The sequence below is a fragment of the Patella vulgata genome, chromosome 9 (genome assembly GCF_932274485.2).
Source record: "Patella vulgata chromosome 9, xgPatVulg1.2, whole genome shotgun sequence".
NCBI lineage: Eukaryota > Metazoa > Mollusca > Gastropoda > Patellidae > Patella > Patella vulgata.
The window spans coordinates 9,476,177-9,491,007 of record NC_065887.2 but is presented as its reverse complement, the minus strand read 5'-3'; the positions used below and the strand labels follow the sequence as shown (position 1 = coordinate 9,491,007).

At 35.8% G+C, this 14,831-nt stretch overlaps 1 protein-coding gene across 1 annotated transcript; it reads left to right on the top strand.

Moving 5' to 3' along the window:
* Window positions 1–779: 779 nt before the first annotated feature.
* LOC126832406 (serum paraoxonase/lactonase 3) lies at window positions 780–14,133 on the top strand. The gene is made up of 9 exons (XM_050563166.2): window positions 780–2,315; window positions 3,523–3,593; window positions 5,213–5,268; window positions 6,994–7,189; window positions 8,848–8,974; window positions 10,941–11,141; window positions 12,041–12,122; window positions 12,938–13,075; window positions 13,891–14,133. Exons 1-9 carry the CDS (start codon window positions 2,251–2,253, stop codon window positions 14,059–14,061), a joined length of 1,107 nt encoding a protein of 368 aa, XP_050419123.1. The 5' UTR covers window positions 780–2,250; the 3' UTR covers window positions 14,062–14,133.
* The last annotated feature ends 698 nt before the right edge of the window (window positions 14,134–14,831 follow it).

Genomic DNA, 14,831 nt, shown 5'->3' with positions numbered 1-14,831 from the left:
GGCAATTGTCAAAATCGAGACGCAGATCCAAGTAGGAAGCGTAATTGTCACTGTCAGTAGTGTTTTTAATTTCGAGTTCATCAGGATATATGCATTCTACATAATCACTAAATTTTGGATTATACAGTGATAGAACATCATCGATATATCGATAAGTGAAATTAAAATGTCTGACTAATCTTTTATTTGATTTTACAAATGCCTGTATGTAATCGGCTTCGTAGGACTAGAGAAACAAATCAGCAAGCAGAGGTGCACAGTTGGTACCCATGGGGATACCTACCACTTGCTGATAAATTTCCCCTCCAAATTCAACAAAGATATTATCAATTAAAAAAAAACAACATCTGAATTATCTTTTTGGTGGTGAATTTATTTTTAGAATCACTATGGTTCTTAACAAAATATGTGGAATTGTAATTAACAACTAAATATTGATATCTAGCATTTCTCTTTTTGGATGAAAAGACACTGTGAATAATGTCTTTTAACCGAGCTTTTAATTTACTATGGGGAATTATAGTGTACAAAGTAGAAAAGTCAAATGTTTGTATAGATGAGATTGAAGCAAGTGATCTAGATTGCAAACCATTAAGTAATTCTTTGGAATTGATTAAAACCACTACGAGAGTATATTTTGTCACAGTATTTTTGAATACCCTCTTTCACTGCCGTTAGTATAGATGTCAATACCTTTGAAAGTGGTTTTGTGGAACAACGGGATGAACCTGCTATAAAACGTTGCTTGTAACGATTTTTATGTAGTTTAGGTATCCAATATAACAAGGGCAGATCTGTATAGGTATCTCCACATGGAGTACCAAATGAAGTGAGTACAGATCTGTGATTGGATATAATTTCATCCTTACTAAGAGTAGGTTTATACGTAGCACTGTCGATTGACTTCCCGAAATTAAGTTCTTTGAACAGGCAGTCATAATAATATCGTTTACATATAAGTTATTGGACGCTTTGTCAGCCGGTACAATGACATACTTGTCATGTAAGGCGTTGAGATTTTCAACAATGCTAACATCATTGAAAATAGATTTAGGCCTAGTGTAAATTTAGAGGCGTTTTGAGATAGGTAAGTCTCACAAGTGTGTTACAAGTGTGATGTTTGCGGTTACTTTTCATCTCTCAAATAGAATACAAAGTACGTGATTTTCACTTGGCATCATCAGTATTGACCTACTGCTTTCATATTTCTTTTACAATTTCTTTCAGCAGTGAGGCTGATCGAACTACTTACTATGCTAAAATATGACCTGATAATTGCTGATTTTATACTGTATTTCATCCTACAAATTTGTACTCGAGTCAACATGATAACGTCCTGTGATCGTTTATAGCTTTTCGTGGGTCAAGTGTTTTAATTCACGAATTCACAATTTCACGATATATCGTACATCTATTGTAGATGATAACCGGGTTTGATAACGGCTATATAGAAATGGAGATAACTATACCCAAGGTCATGTAGTCTCTTAAAGGCTCAATACCACTCTTGTTGTAACTGAATAATATGTCCCAATCTTTATTCTGGTCAACAAATTGTACTATTTTAGAATATTTCAATTAATTGATGATACAAATTTCATCTTAACACACCTTATTTAAAAATTTTGAAAAATTCAACATAATGGTTTGAAACGTCTAACGTAAACCTTTTCAAATGAAACTTCGATTTCAAAATATTTTCGAACCCTCTGGACAAGTAAAATAGGATGTAATGGATAATTTACACAACAGGTGGGACACTTAAACATCTAGTACTTAGATAGAGATATTATTTATTTTCCGGAGCTTTCAAGCCAGCAAGAGTGTTATTGTCCCTTTAACCAGACCCTCAGGGTAAATGAAAGATATCATCCGTAGGCTATGTTGAAGAAGGAAAACTCAAGGATAGACACAAAGGCGACATGTATAGTATAGGGTCATGTATATACAAGGTTTAGTCAGTGTCACTCTTAACAACACATATTTGTGGTTGAGCGAGACTATAATAATATACAAGGCTTAGGTGTATGGTGTGATATACCTGACAAAATGTCACCCTGTTGTGTACCCATATAGCATATTTTGCACATTTGTTAATCTGCAGACTACAGATAATTCGAGGTTGACCTAGTTTGCCATAAAGGCGCGAGGGAAGTTGGGATATAATAAAACCACAGCCATTGCGTAAATAGATACGTCAAAGAATTTAGGATTACTTTTGGATTAGCCAAATTAAAGAATTGATTTAAAATGTTGATGAAATTAATTTTTGTATCATTGTTCTTGTTCTTGGTGCAGCACATTATCAAAGTAGTGTAAGTAGGACTATGTTTACTTTATCTTCCACAATTATAACGTATTTAATATTCAGGATTATAAACTGATCTAAAGTGGAGCAAGTTAAATATGGAGTTTAACGTCCACTCGTCACAAACAGGATTATTTCGCTACATTGTCATTTACAACCGCCCTAGACAAATCAACCCCACCCAACCCCCACCCCTCGTAAAATAATACACCCTTTGTTGGTCCTTGATTATTTTTTCCTCTAATCTGATTATGTTATGTAATTTAACACTCCATATACATGAATATTGATAATAATATATTTTTATATCATTTATGTATCTTGCTTTTAGGAAGCCGATTTATATTAACCATTGGCTTGTTTCAATATCCCGTGAATAAAATATTGTTTAAATAAAAAAAAAACATGCACACATACAAGACAGACAGCTAAGATTTGTCATTTGGCATGAAATGATGTAAATGATTCTTCTCTGCCCACGCCGGGATTCGAACCCGACATATTCCCATCCCTGTACTAAACCACTGGACTTACTACATCCCTTCTTTGTCGTGGGTTTACTTTTTGCCATTTATTTAAACACCAAGAAGTGCGTGGTTTCATTCTTTTCATTGGAGCTACAGAGGCTCTTTGAGTAAGAGGTTGTCTCGCTAACCTTGAGGCCATGGAGGTTTTCGATCGGGATTTTCCGGCGTGGTTCCTCCTTGTCAGTGGTGCAGGACAGAGGCAAGTGACAACGTGTAGTCGTTCGAATGGGACCAAAAACCGAGGTTCCGAGTACACATTGGCATGCACGTAAAACTCCATTGACAGTTGGAAATCGATATAAAATGAAATGGGGTTTAACGTCAGAGTAGGTCGTAGCCCCATTGTCTGGGCAACATTTCCATCTAGCACACTGTATGGTGTATGTCCGTTTTCAATGGCCAAGTCGTGAGTAAGACGTTCACTAGCTAACCTTTAGGTTCTGTATTCGATCCCTTTTTTGTATCGGTCAAGAAAGTTCATCGGATGTCTGGCGTGTTTCGTCCTGGCCAGTGGAGCAGGACAGAAGACCTAGACGGGGACAACGTATAGTCGTTCGGAATAGGACGAAAACCCGAGGTTCCGTGTACACATTGGCATGCACGTAAAAGATCCCTTGGCAGATTCCGATATAAGAGTAGGTCGTAGAACACTGTATTGCGTATGTTCGTCTTCATTTTTCATTCTAGGTACCTATTGGGCTTCCATTTACATTATTACCAACATTATCCTGGAGAGTGTGAACAAATTAAAGACATGGGTAAGTGACGCATAGTTATTGCTTGTAGCCTTTAAGAACTGACATGGGTAAGTGCCGTTGATGAATCATAGTTATTGCTTCTCGTCTTTACGGAATGAGCTAAGATTTAATATGGCGCCTTTCGTCCCACAAAAACATTTTTGCAATAAAGTGATATAAATAGTTTAACAAACTGTTTTAACACAATAAGGCAGTTTTACGATGTGGTTAAAATGTGATGAGATATTAGGTTTATAGTATTAAAGGCCTCGACGACCCACAATCACTGTACCAGCTACTAAAAAGTTATTGTTTTTGTTATCTGTGGGGTTGGTTGTATTGTGTTAAAGCCATGGTGTGTATATATAGTGGTCTGAGACCCTGTACATGGATGGATAGTGTTCCCTTGGCGATGGGGGGGGGGGGCGAGAGAGAGAGAGAAAGATACTCGGTTGTAGGCTATCTCACATTGTTATGATACTAGACTATGTACTGTTGTTTGAACATACATTATGCAAGAGCTAAATCTGCCTAGTGCAGATCTCTCTTTAGGCCTTAAATGTAATCTAAATTATTAATTATACATTAATTAATTTATCCAGACCATAATCAACTCTCGATTTCATCGTTAGCCTGCTATGTTTATTGGATTAGGTTCCGATTTGCTGTAGGACTCTCATTCATGATTTAATCATGAAATGGATAATCGAGACTATGTTTTTTACCGACTTTAGTAATGATGATCGAGGTTACGCCGAAAATTCAGTCGCTAAAATCTCAGTTCAGAGTGGAACAATTTGACTGAAATGTTCCGCAAATTCCCTTTACATTATCTAGTTTTTCAATATTATAGTGTTCGTTCGTTTCGTTCGTTTCTGGTGTTTTACGTCCACTTCCACCTAAGGTGATATCGTAGACAAATATCTTAGTGAGAACTGTCAGCTCTTTATTTAATCCCCCATAAGGCATCTTTAACTAAATAAAGTGGTATGAGTCTCGACATCACTTTATCTTTGTGACAAAATCTTCATGGAATGTGCATAGAGATAAATATTGTACGAATGTTAAAACTCAAGTCAGTTAAAACAACTTAAAGTACCTAAATCAAATCCGTGTAAACCATCAAAGGGTTTTCCAATATGCCTTCTTATAAAAAGACAACATATTAAACGACCAGTTCACAAAACCAGGTCTATTTTATAGCTCTAACTATCTTTAAAGACACGTTATGGGAGATTCGATAACGAGTTGGCAGTTCTCACTATAATAGTTAAAAACTAAATAATGTAAAGGCAATTTGCTGAAAATTCCATTCAAATTGATCCACTTTGAACCGGGAACTAAGGCATTGAAATTTACGCCTAGCCTCGATCATCATTACTAAAGTCAGTACAATAAACGGCATAGTCTCGATTATCCATTTAATCGTTAAATCGTGAAGGAACGTTATGCAGTAAATCGGCTCACATTCCACTAAAGATTGCAGGCTAGCGATGCCATCTAGAATTGATTATGGTCTGGATAGGTTAATTAATGTCTAATTAATAATTTAGATAACATTTCAGGCCAAAAGAAAGACCTGCAATAGACAGATTTAGCTCTTGCATAATGTAAATATCGTGATCTTACTTTCTTTCCAGGTCTTGGGTCCGAGGATTTTCACACATTTCCTGATGGACTAACGTTCATAACATCGGTAAGAGAGTTTAATCAAGATTTGCGTACATTCCAACATAATCCATGGATGTCTTGTTATTATTCCAAGCATTATAGTATCTAGAAATTGACACACCAAAACATAACATGGAACACACCAGCATTTGGCTGATAACGTTGGCTGATCATATACACAAATCCGGTTAGGTTAACAATTGCTTTAAAAAATATACTTGTATTCAATCATGGTTGAAAGGCACCGAGCTTTAAAGGCACCGATTCTTTAATCTTTGCCACCTAGAAATTGACACAAATGGGTCGCAAAACATATAATAATGTGCACGTAATACTAATATGAATGTACATAAACTGAATTACATTCAATCGTTTCTGTTTTTACTGTAATTTCTAATCAGTTATGTTCGACGAAATACGCGAAGAGTAGTTATTCCAGTCTACACCAGTAGTATTCTCCCATGGTGTATGTTTAGCCTCGTTCATCGACTCGCGTCATTACAAATGGCGCTCAAATGCATCCTGATACACGATTCGTGTGCCAATTGTAAAATGTTCACTGTGTCTTAAATATTGGATATCAGAAGCTCATCTTTTCACAGTAAAATAACAACATCACTACTGTGTTAAACTCACATAGACTGTGGATGCAGATGATACTGAGTTAAAGACGTGACTACTTTAAATATTAGTAGGGTATCCTACCCCCTATTTTACACACAGAAAATACAAATGTCGCTAGACCTGTAAACAGATTGTTTAGATATTAAAACGGACAAAGGTATTTAACTTCGTCAGCGTCTATCAAATAAATTAATGGGTTTAAAAGGCGTATGGCTCTATACTTTGGAACCTTAAAATTGGCCTAAAAGCACATATTAATGTTATTTGAATGTATGGTTAATATTCAATTTTTAACACAGAACGACAGTCGTTTACACCTGCTTGGTTCTTTTTACAGTTTTTTTGTATTATTTGTCGTTTGTGAATCAGCCATTACTAATTAATTACGTATCGAAATCTTTTTTTTTCTGTATACAAATGGCGCATGAAACCATGAAATACACGACTAGTGTATGATTATAAAATGTTTATTGTATCTTAAATGTTGGATATTAGAATCTCATATTTTCCAAGCAAAATATTATTAACATCACTATTGATGGAATTGGACAAATATATTCGTGTTTTAAAATTTCGATACTATCGAGAGATAAATAAATTGCTCCAGAGGGTTGCGCACGATAAGTATCTAAAGTCTGATTAAACGGCAACAGATTTAAACCGCATAGATATTTGAATTACTATGTGGAGCATTGGATAGTTTGATACATTTGCGGGGGTTTGCTATACGAAATGGGGGTGGGGGTGGGGTGGATGGCCGAATGGCTAGCACGGACGCATTGTATCGTAAGGCCTGTCATTGAGTCAACTGGCGTGGTCTCGAATCCCCGGTTGTACGTACCAAGGAGTAGGGTCGCCTGTCCAACCTTGTGGGTTTTCTCCGGAATCCCCCATTTTCCACCCCACTGCTAAAGATAACTACGCGCAAGCGAATTATTGAAATAAAAATTAAACCATATGTTAGTCCCGAAATGACCTGGCTTTTGTCGAATGGACGTTAAACTCTCTCTCTCTCTCTCTCTCTCTCTCGCTTTCTCTCTCTCTCTCTCTCTCTCTCTCTCCCTCTCTCATACGCTATACGAAATGTGTTTTTGTTTGGTAATTTTAAATACTGTTTTAATTGCAGGGGTTTGCTATACAAAATGAATCCGTACATAAGCGAGAATATATGGTTAAACATAATATGTTGGGTAGAATATATTTATTTGATTTCAACAAGAATAAAGCGAAAGTAGATGAACTGTCTATAGTAGGAACTAATGGTGGTTTTAATGTCAAATTATTCCATCCTCATGGAATCAGTGGTTGGCTGAATAAATCAGGTAGGATCGTCTAGTGTATTTAGTTATAATTTTTCTAGTTAGGCTAAATGTATAGTAAGTCGTGTGCGATCGATTAGGTGGTGCCGGTTTTACGTATTTGGAACCAGATGTGGGGCGGGGGGAGGGGGGAGTTTGTCCAGAGACGGCCACCCATAAACACTTGTTGAGTCAGATCAACCGTAGAACTAATACAATAGCTGCACGAAAACAAGCAGGATTTGCTTGTCAAATTGAAAAATTCTGAAGACTTTTCGGGGCAGTCAGGACTGTAATCTAGCATTCACTGCTGCAATAACGTCCATTACCGGGCCGCTAAACAGAAAGAAGTGAACATAAGAACATGAGCAAAGAAACTGTGATTTTGTGGGGTCTGAAACGGATTGAACATCTAGTCACGGTCACCCAGAACCTCCCAGTCTTCAGCGTACGGAGGGTCTGGGCCGTTGTCAATATTTGACGAAAAGTTCCATTGAACATGCCCCGCTTCACACAATAAATCCCACAATTCTTTCATTATTATAAACAAACATGAATCGTGACGACGAATTAGGATTGATTAAAAACCATAGATATGACAAATGAACTGAGAAATGTTACAATAAAAGAAAATTAAGGGTGTTGGATATTGAACAGACAATGCAGTCCAATGGATTTTCTGAAATGTCATGCTTAAATTAATTTTATCGGCGTCGGCATTTTGTATTAGCACTAGTAACCTCCCTTAGACATTGTTTATAATAATGTAAAAGATCGGAATGACCTATTATTCTCAAATGTTGACAACGCATTCAGACTAATTTTGGTATGAAGAGTTTTTCTTAATAAGTAATCGTTGTCATCATGTGTCATATCAACTTTTCACCATTTAACATACCTTATGCAAGGCCTGAAATATTTTCTAAATTATTAATTAGACATTAATTAACTTATCCAGGCCATAATCAACTCTCGGTGGCATCGGATTTCTCCCATATTAAAAAGCTTAGAACAGTTCAGCCATATTTTGATTTAAGCTTAAAATGGAGGAGCGAGACTTAGCTTCGAACAACCAGTACGGTGGTCAAAATTATTGCACACGTTTTGTCAAACCTTCAGAGGCTAATACCTTCGCTCGCAATAGAGTAATTTGAATGAAATTTTCAATTTATTCATTTTACATTATCTATTTTTGAATCTAAATCTTACAGGGGATCACGTGGCTAAGTGGGTAAGACGCTAGCTCGCTAGCCTGGAGGTCGGGTGTTCGATCCCTGCATTGGCCGAGAAAGTTCATCCAGATTTTCCGGCGTGGTTCTCCCTTGTCAGTGATGCAGGACGGAGGGGCTGACAAGGAAAGCTGTCTAGTCGTTCGGATGGGACGAAAAACCGAGGTCCCGTGTACACATTGGCGTGCACGTAAAAGATCCCTTGGCAGTTGGAATTCGATATAAGAGTAGGCCGTAGTGCCGCTGTCCGGGCAAAATTTCCCTCATAGCACACTGTATGGCGTATGCCCGTCTTCATTAGCCCAGGTTAGGAGCAGAACAGTAGGACGTTAAACTCCTAAATCTTACATAATGTATCTTTATTAATAACGTTAATATTGTAAAACTGATTTGAATTTTACAGTGTTGCCATACGGAACCATTTTACTACCAAATGTATTTATTGATTTACAGGCACGAAGATATTATTTGTGGTGAACCATGAACGACTGGGAGTTGATTATATAGAAAAGTTTGAATTTGTTCCTGGGAAAAAGCAACTGAAACATATTAAACGATATCGTGATGATACGATGTTACTGTAAGTTATATATATAAACGATATCGTGATGATACGATGTTAATGTAAGTTATATTAACATGTTAAACGATATCGTGATGATACGATGTTACTGTAAGTTATATATATAAACGATATCGTGATGATACGATGCTACACTAAGTTATATAAACATATTAAACGATATCGTGATGATACGATGTTACTGTAAGTTATATATATAAACGATATCGTGATGATACGATGTTATTGTAAGTTATATTAACATGTTAAACGATATCGTGATGATACGATGTTACTGTAAGTTATATATATAAACGATATCGTGATGATACGATGCTACACTAAGTTATATAAACATATTAAACGATATCGTGATGATACGATGTTACTGTAAGTTATATATATAAACGATATCGTGATGATACGATGCTACACTATAAGTTATATAAACTTATTAAACGATATCGTGATGATACGATGTTACTGTAAGTTATATATGTTAGACTGTTAGACACGTGATGTGGTATCACATTTCTTGAAGAAGTGGTAATCAGTCCGCCGTTGGGCGTTTTAGAGATATTCGGGGTCAAAGGTCAAATGGGCTCATTTGCACTGAAAGTGAATGCGCGGTCATTCTTGCATCATGAAAATAAGCTGAAAATGATCGAAAGTAATCACACTTTCAATAAAAATGTAAACTTGCTAAATTCACCTTTGTTCTTTGTGACCCCAGAGGTCAAAAGGTCACATTTTCCGTTTTAGCACTAGGACGATTTAAAGTAATAAATGTCGGCGTAAAATATAAAAACTAAAGCGAAACCTGTTCTAATTAATAATAGGAACATTTAAAATTTATCTTTAGGTGGTCTTAGCACCAAACTTTTACTTTGGAACGTCGAAAAAAATCTTGCATAACAGAACCAAAACGCTTCGGGGCCTGTTTCAAAAATACGTAAAAACTGTTAAATCAAAATCTCTCCGAATTAGTTTTACAACGAATGCTATACATAATGATACTAGTTGTCTGAAAAAAACAATTAAATAGTTCCATGGCTGGACTCCAACCTGCAGGCCGCGTCACAAAGCCTGCTAAAATTTTCCCCGCTAACATTTACCAATACGACATATATATTCTGTGAACTACTATGTACAATGCATTCGTCGGTTTTATCTGCGTCCATGTTCCGGCGAAATTCATAAAAACTCATAAAAAATTTGCAAACTTTTAATCTCGTCGCCAGATGCGTGTTTTCCCGTCACAGATTAAGGTCGGTTTCCTAGACTGGGATTCTCGGAAATCCACGCGGCCTGCAGGCTGGAGTCCAACACTGAAACTATTCAATTGTTTTTCACATAACTAGTATCATTATGCATAACAATCGTTGTGAAAATAAATCGGAGAGATTTCGATTTGTCAGTTTTTGCGTATTTTTGAAACAGGTTTCAAAATGTGTTGGTTCTGTTATGCAAGATCATTTTCGACGTTCCAAAGTAAAAGCTCAGTGCTAAGACCACCTAAAGATAAATTTGAAATGTTCCTATTATTAATTAGAACAGGTTTCGCTTTAATTCTTATATTTTACGTTGCCATTTTATTGCTTTAAGTCTTCCTCTTGCAAAAACGGTAAATTTCACCTTTTGACCTCCAGGGTCACTAAGACTAAAGGTGAATTTAGCAAGTTTACATTTTTATTGAAAGTGTGATTACCTTTGATCATTTTCACCTTCTTTTCATAATAAAAGAATGACTGCGCATTCACTTTCAGTGCAAATGACCTTTGACCCCGAATATCTCGAAAACGCCCCAACGGTGGACTGATTACCACTCGGCATCGTATTCTACGCAAAATTTTACTCTAGAAAAGTTGGGTCTGGTTTTGTGCCCATTTGATGGACCCCCCCCCCCCCCGCGCTGAGCCTCCGATCTAAATCGGTTAATGTAGGGCACATTTTAAACATGTGTTCTTAAAACTATATATTTCAGAGTAAACGATGTACAAGCAACAAGTGATGATAGCTTTTATTTTACTAATTTTGGAACTGGACATAACCCTGAAATAAAATTAATGCAGAGCTTAGCACTGCTCCGTTGGACCACTGTTGTATATTTCGATGGAAGTTACTATAGGATAGTACTAGATGGTATGGCTATGTCTAATGGTATAGCTATGTCTAATGATGGCAGGTATGAATAACGTGGTATAATTTCAAAGATTACAGATTTGTGTTATATAGTATGCCTAATGGTTTCGAGGTAAGGTATATTTTGATGGTAACTGTAGAGTGGTATTATGGCCTTTTCTAACGGTGTAACTGTATGTGATGTAGAGAGGTAAGAATATTGTGGTATATTTTGATGGTAACTATAGAGTGGTATTTGATGGTATGGCCTTATCTAACAGTATAACTGTATGTGATGTAGAGAGGGAAGAATATTGTGGTATGTTTTGATGGTAACTGTAGAGTGGTATTTGATGGTATTTCTAACGGTATAACTGTATGTGACGTAGGGAGACAATAACAGCAATGTAGAGTGGTATTTGATGGTATGGACTTTTCTAAGGGTATAACTGTGTGATGTACAGCGGTAAGCATATCGAGGTCTATTTTGATGGTAACTGTAGAATGGTATTTAATGGTGGTATGGTCTTTTCAAACAGTATAGCTGTATATGGTGTTGGGGGGTAAGAATATTGAGGTGTATTTTGATGGTAACTATAGAGTGGTATTTGATGGTATGGCCTTTTCTAACGGTATATGATGTAGGGAGATAAGAATATTGAGATATATTTTGATAATATGGCTATGTCTCTCTATATAAACGTATGTCGTACTACAAAACTTTGCTTTGTTTTGTATACTATAGTTTTTCCAAGAAAATATAATTATATCTAGCTTTATTGCGATAAAAAAAAATATTGATTGATTTTGCACAGGACAAAATAGGATTTTATGGTACTTACGTTTATATGGTTACAATCCTATATATGGAAATTGACCGAAAAGTAAATTCTTAATTCGGTCATTTAATTGATTTATTTTTCCACAATGGGTTTCTTTTTATTGATAGTAATTTTGTTTTAGATATATTTATATCAGTAACCATGATGCAAGAGAACTGGTTGTAGCCAAGAGGGAGGCCAATAACGATTTAATTATTAAACAGGTAAGCCATTATACAAGGAGGCTAACAATATACTTACACTTGAGATTTCGAATGTTGATTTAATTAGGCTAACAATATACTGACATGTCGGATGTCGAATGTCGAGTTTATTAGACATGTTATTCAATGTTTATTTAGACTAAAAATATACTGACACGTCGGATGTCGAATGTCGAGTTTATTAAACAGGTTATTCAATGTTAAATTAGGTTTAATCAACCTGTTGATGGGTTGAAAAAGGTTTCTGAGCCTGATAAAAGAGAACAATTTTAAACGCTCTACTGATCACGCGATTTCCGATTAAAGCATTAAGAGCAACCGTGTCCACGTTCAAAAAACCATATATCAATATTTACCGAATGTTGTTCCAGTCGCCGAAGTCTCGTAAACCTTTTTCAGGACAAAATCGTTAATGCTAGTTCCCCACTATCACGATTCGTGCTACGATTAAAATCATGTCTAATCATATATTGAGGTCAGTCGTAGCAATTGTGTTGATCGTATTGAAACGTATCCAAACGTATTTACACGTACCGGATCGTAGACTCAATAGAGACAATACTATTGTAACGCATCGCACGACAGTGGGAACCTGGCATGAAACTCATTTAAACGAATTTTGATTTTGCAACTATCGACATATCTCAGAGGATTGTGTGGCTCTAAATCTGAATGGGAATAACCAATCCTACTTTCAGAATGCCCTCTCCCCACCCCTACACTTACACGAATGCCATTTGGGGTTTTGATGCGCGTGTGGGTGTGTATGTAGATTTGTGTGTGTGTATGTTTTAGTTTTTGTTTTCTGATTGTAGGTTTATCCTTTATACACGTTTATAGATAACATTATTGTGGATATGAAGACAGATCATCTGTATATTGGCTCGCATCCTATTAAATATCAACTAGCACGACATTTAGACAATCCTCAAGTCTACCGAACACCATCACAGGTACTAAATGTATATGGTCTTTGAACTATGATATTATTATGCCCCCAGAGATAAAGTAATACCTTGCTTTTTTGTTTTAACCACCGACTTTATGGCAAGCGAACATGGTGTGCACATCAAGTCTAAACTTATTTCCGGTGCTTCTAATCGTAGTGGGGCCAAAAACAGGTTCTATGATAGAAAGCATATCTTTATTCTGTCTGAATATGTAATTTTATTTTCATAACTTCTAAAATGTAATTTTATTTTCAATTAACTTCTAAAATGTAATTTTATTTTCATTTAACTTCTAAAATGTAATTTTATTTTCATAACTTCTAAAATGTAATTTTTTACACGACTTTAAAAAAAAAACCTCTTGGCTTATCAGATCAGACTAAATGTGTTTTACAATTGAAGAGTCCCGGGGAAGAACGAGATAAGTTACACTTTCAACGAACCCCAGTTAATGGCGCCATCGGGTAGCAAATTGTATAAGCTTTCTGTGGAACAATCATTTTCAGGTAAAAACGATCGGAGTCACATTGAACCAAGGTCCTTCTGAAATGACCTCCATCGTACCCTTTATTTGACTCTAATTTGGCTGAAAGTGGAAGTCAGTTGTTGTACTTGTAATTATGATTCATATTAAACAACATTTGAAGTTGTGATTGAACCCACTCGTTGTTCTGTTCGCGTCAAGGATTCTCGTCCAAAAGTTTGTTTTGCCTTTTATGCGAAAAGACAAAAATGTGACTTAGATCGTTCTTCCCCTGGACTCTTCAATTAGATTTTTGCCTTCTGGCCCCATGCTAATCTGTTAAAATTACTTTCAGGTTTTGAAATTGGAAATGAAAGACGGTAATGTTACTGGAACAAAGGAGCTGTTTTATGATGATGGTGATCTTATATCGGGATCTGCGACTGCCATTGTGTTCAATAATAAATTACTCATAGGCTCTGTTATTGATAAAACTGTTATTTGTAGTTTTGATATACCAGAGTAGGCGGGTGTAGATTTATTTGTTTACCTTTTGTATGCTTTAGTTTGAGTTTAACTTACATACTACTTTCGATTTCTATCTTAGTTTCAAAATTTATAGAAATTTTAATACATAAATATTTTGAATCGTGCCCTAATTATGGGTGTTGTATTGGTTTAATCAAGTAACAAATTATTGATAAAACGATTAAGTGTAATTAGTCACGGACACCCAGAACGCCTAGTCCTCACCGTATGGAGAGTCCGGATCAGTTGTCAATATTTGACGAACTGGATAATCAACCGCATACAAAAATTCCCGTTTACGCATGCAAAGAAAGAGTTACGCCCCTTCCCGAAATAAATCCTATAAATCATGCATTATCATAAACAAACATGAATCGTGACGACGAATTCCGAATAATAAAAACCATAAATCTTTCTGAATTGACAATTCGTAAATTAATTTCATGTGGTTCGAGGGTATTGACAGGTTTATACTTAAATATGATTTTATATACCAAACATAGAAATCCAATGAAGTACATGGATTTATTTATTTATTGCCCATTTTCATAAAAAAAAACTAATATGTCTGGTCATGAAGTTATTTATTATTAATTTTCTATTTTTTTAATTTCCAATTCTAGTTTTCTTTGCTTTAGTTTCATTACTTTAATATTTTCATTCAAGAACTCTTGAAAGTAATCAACCTACTGTGTATTAACTTACTAGATAAATACTGGATTACCCGAAAAAACAAAGCACTGGGCAAAAATGTCAGGGTATCACTAA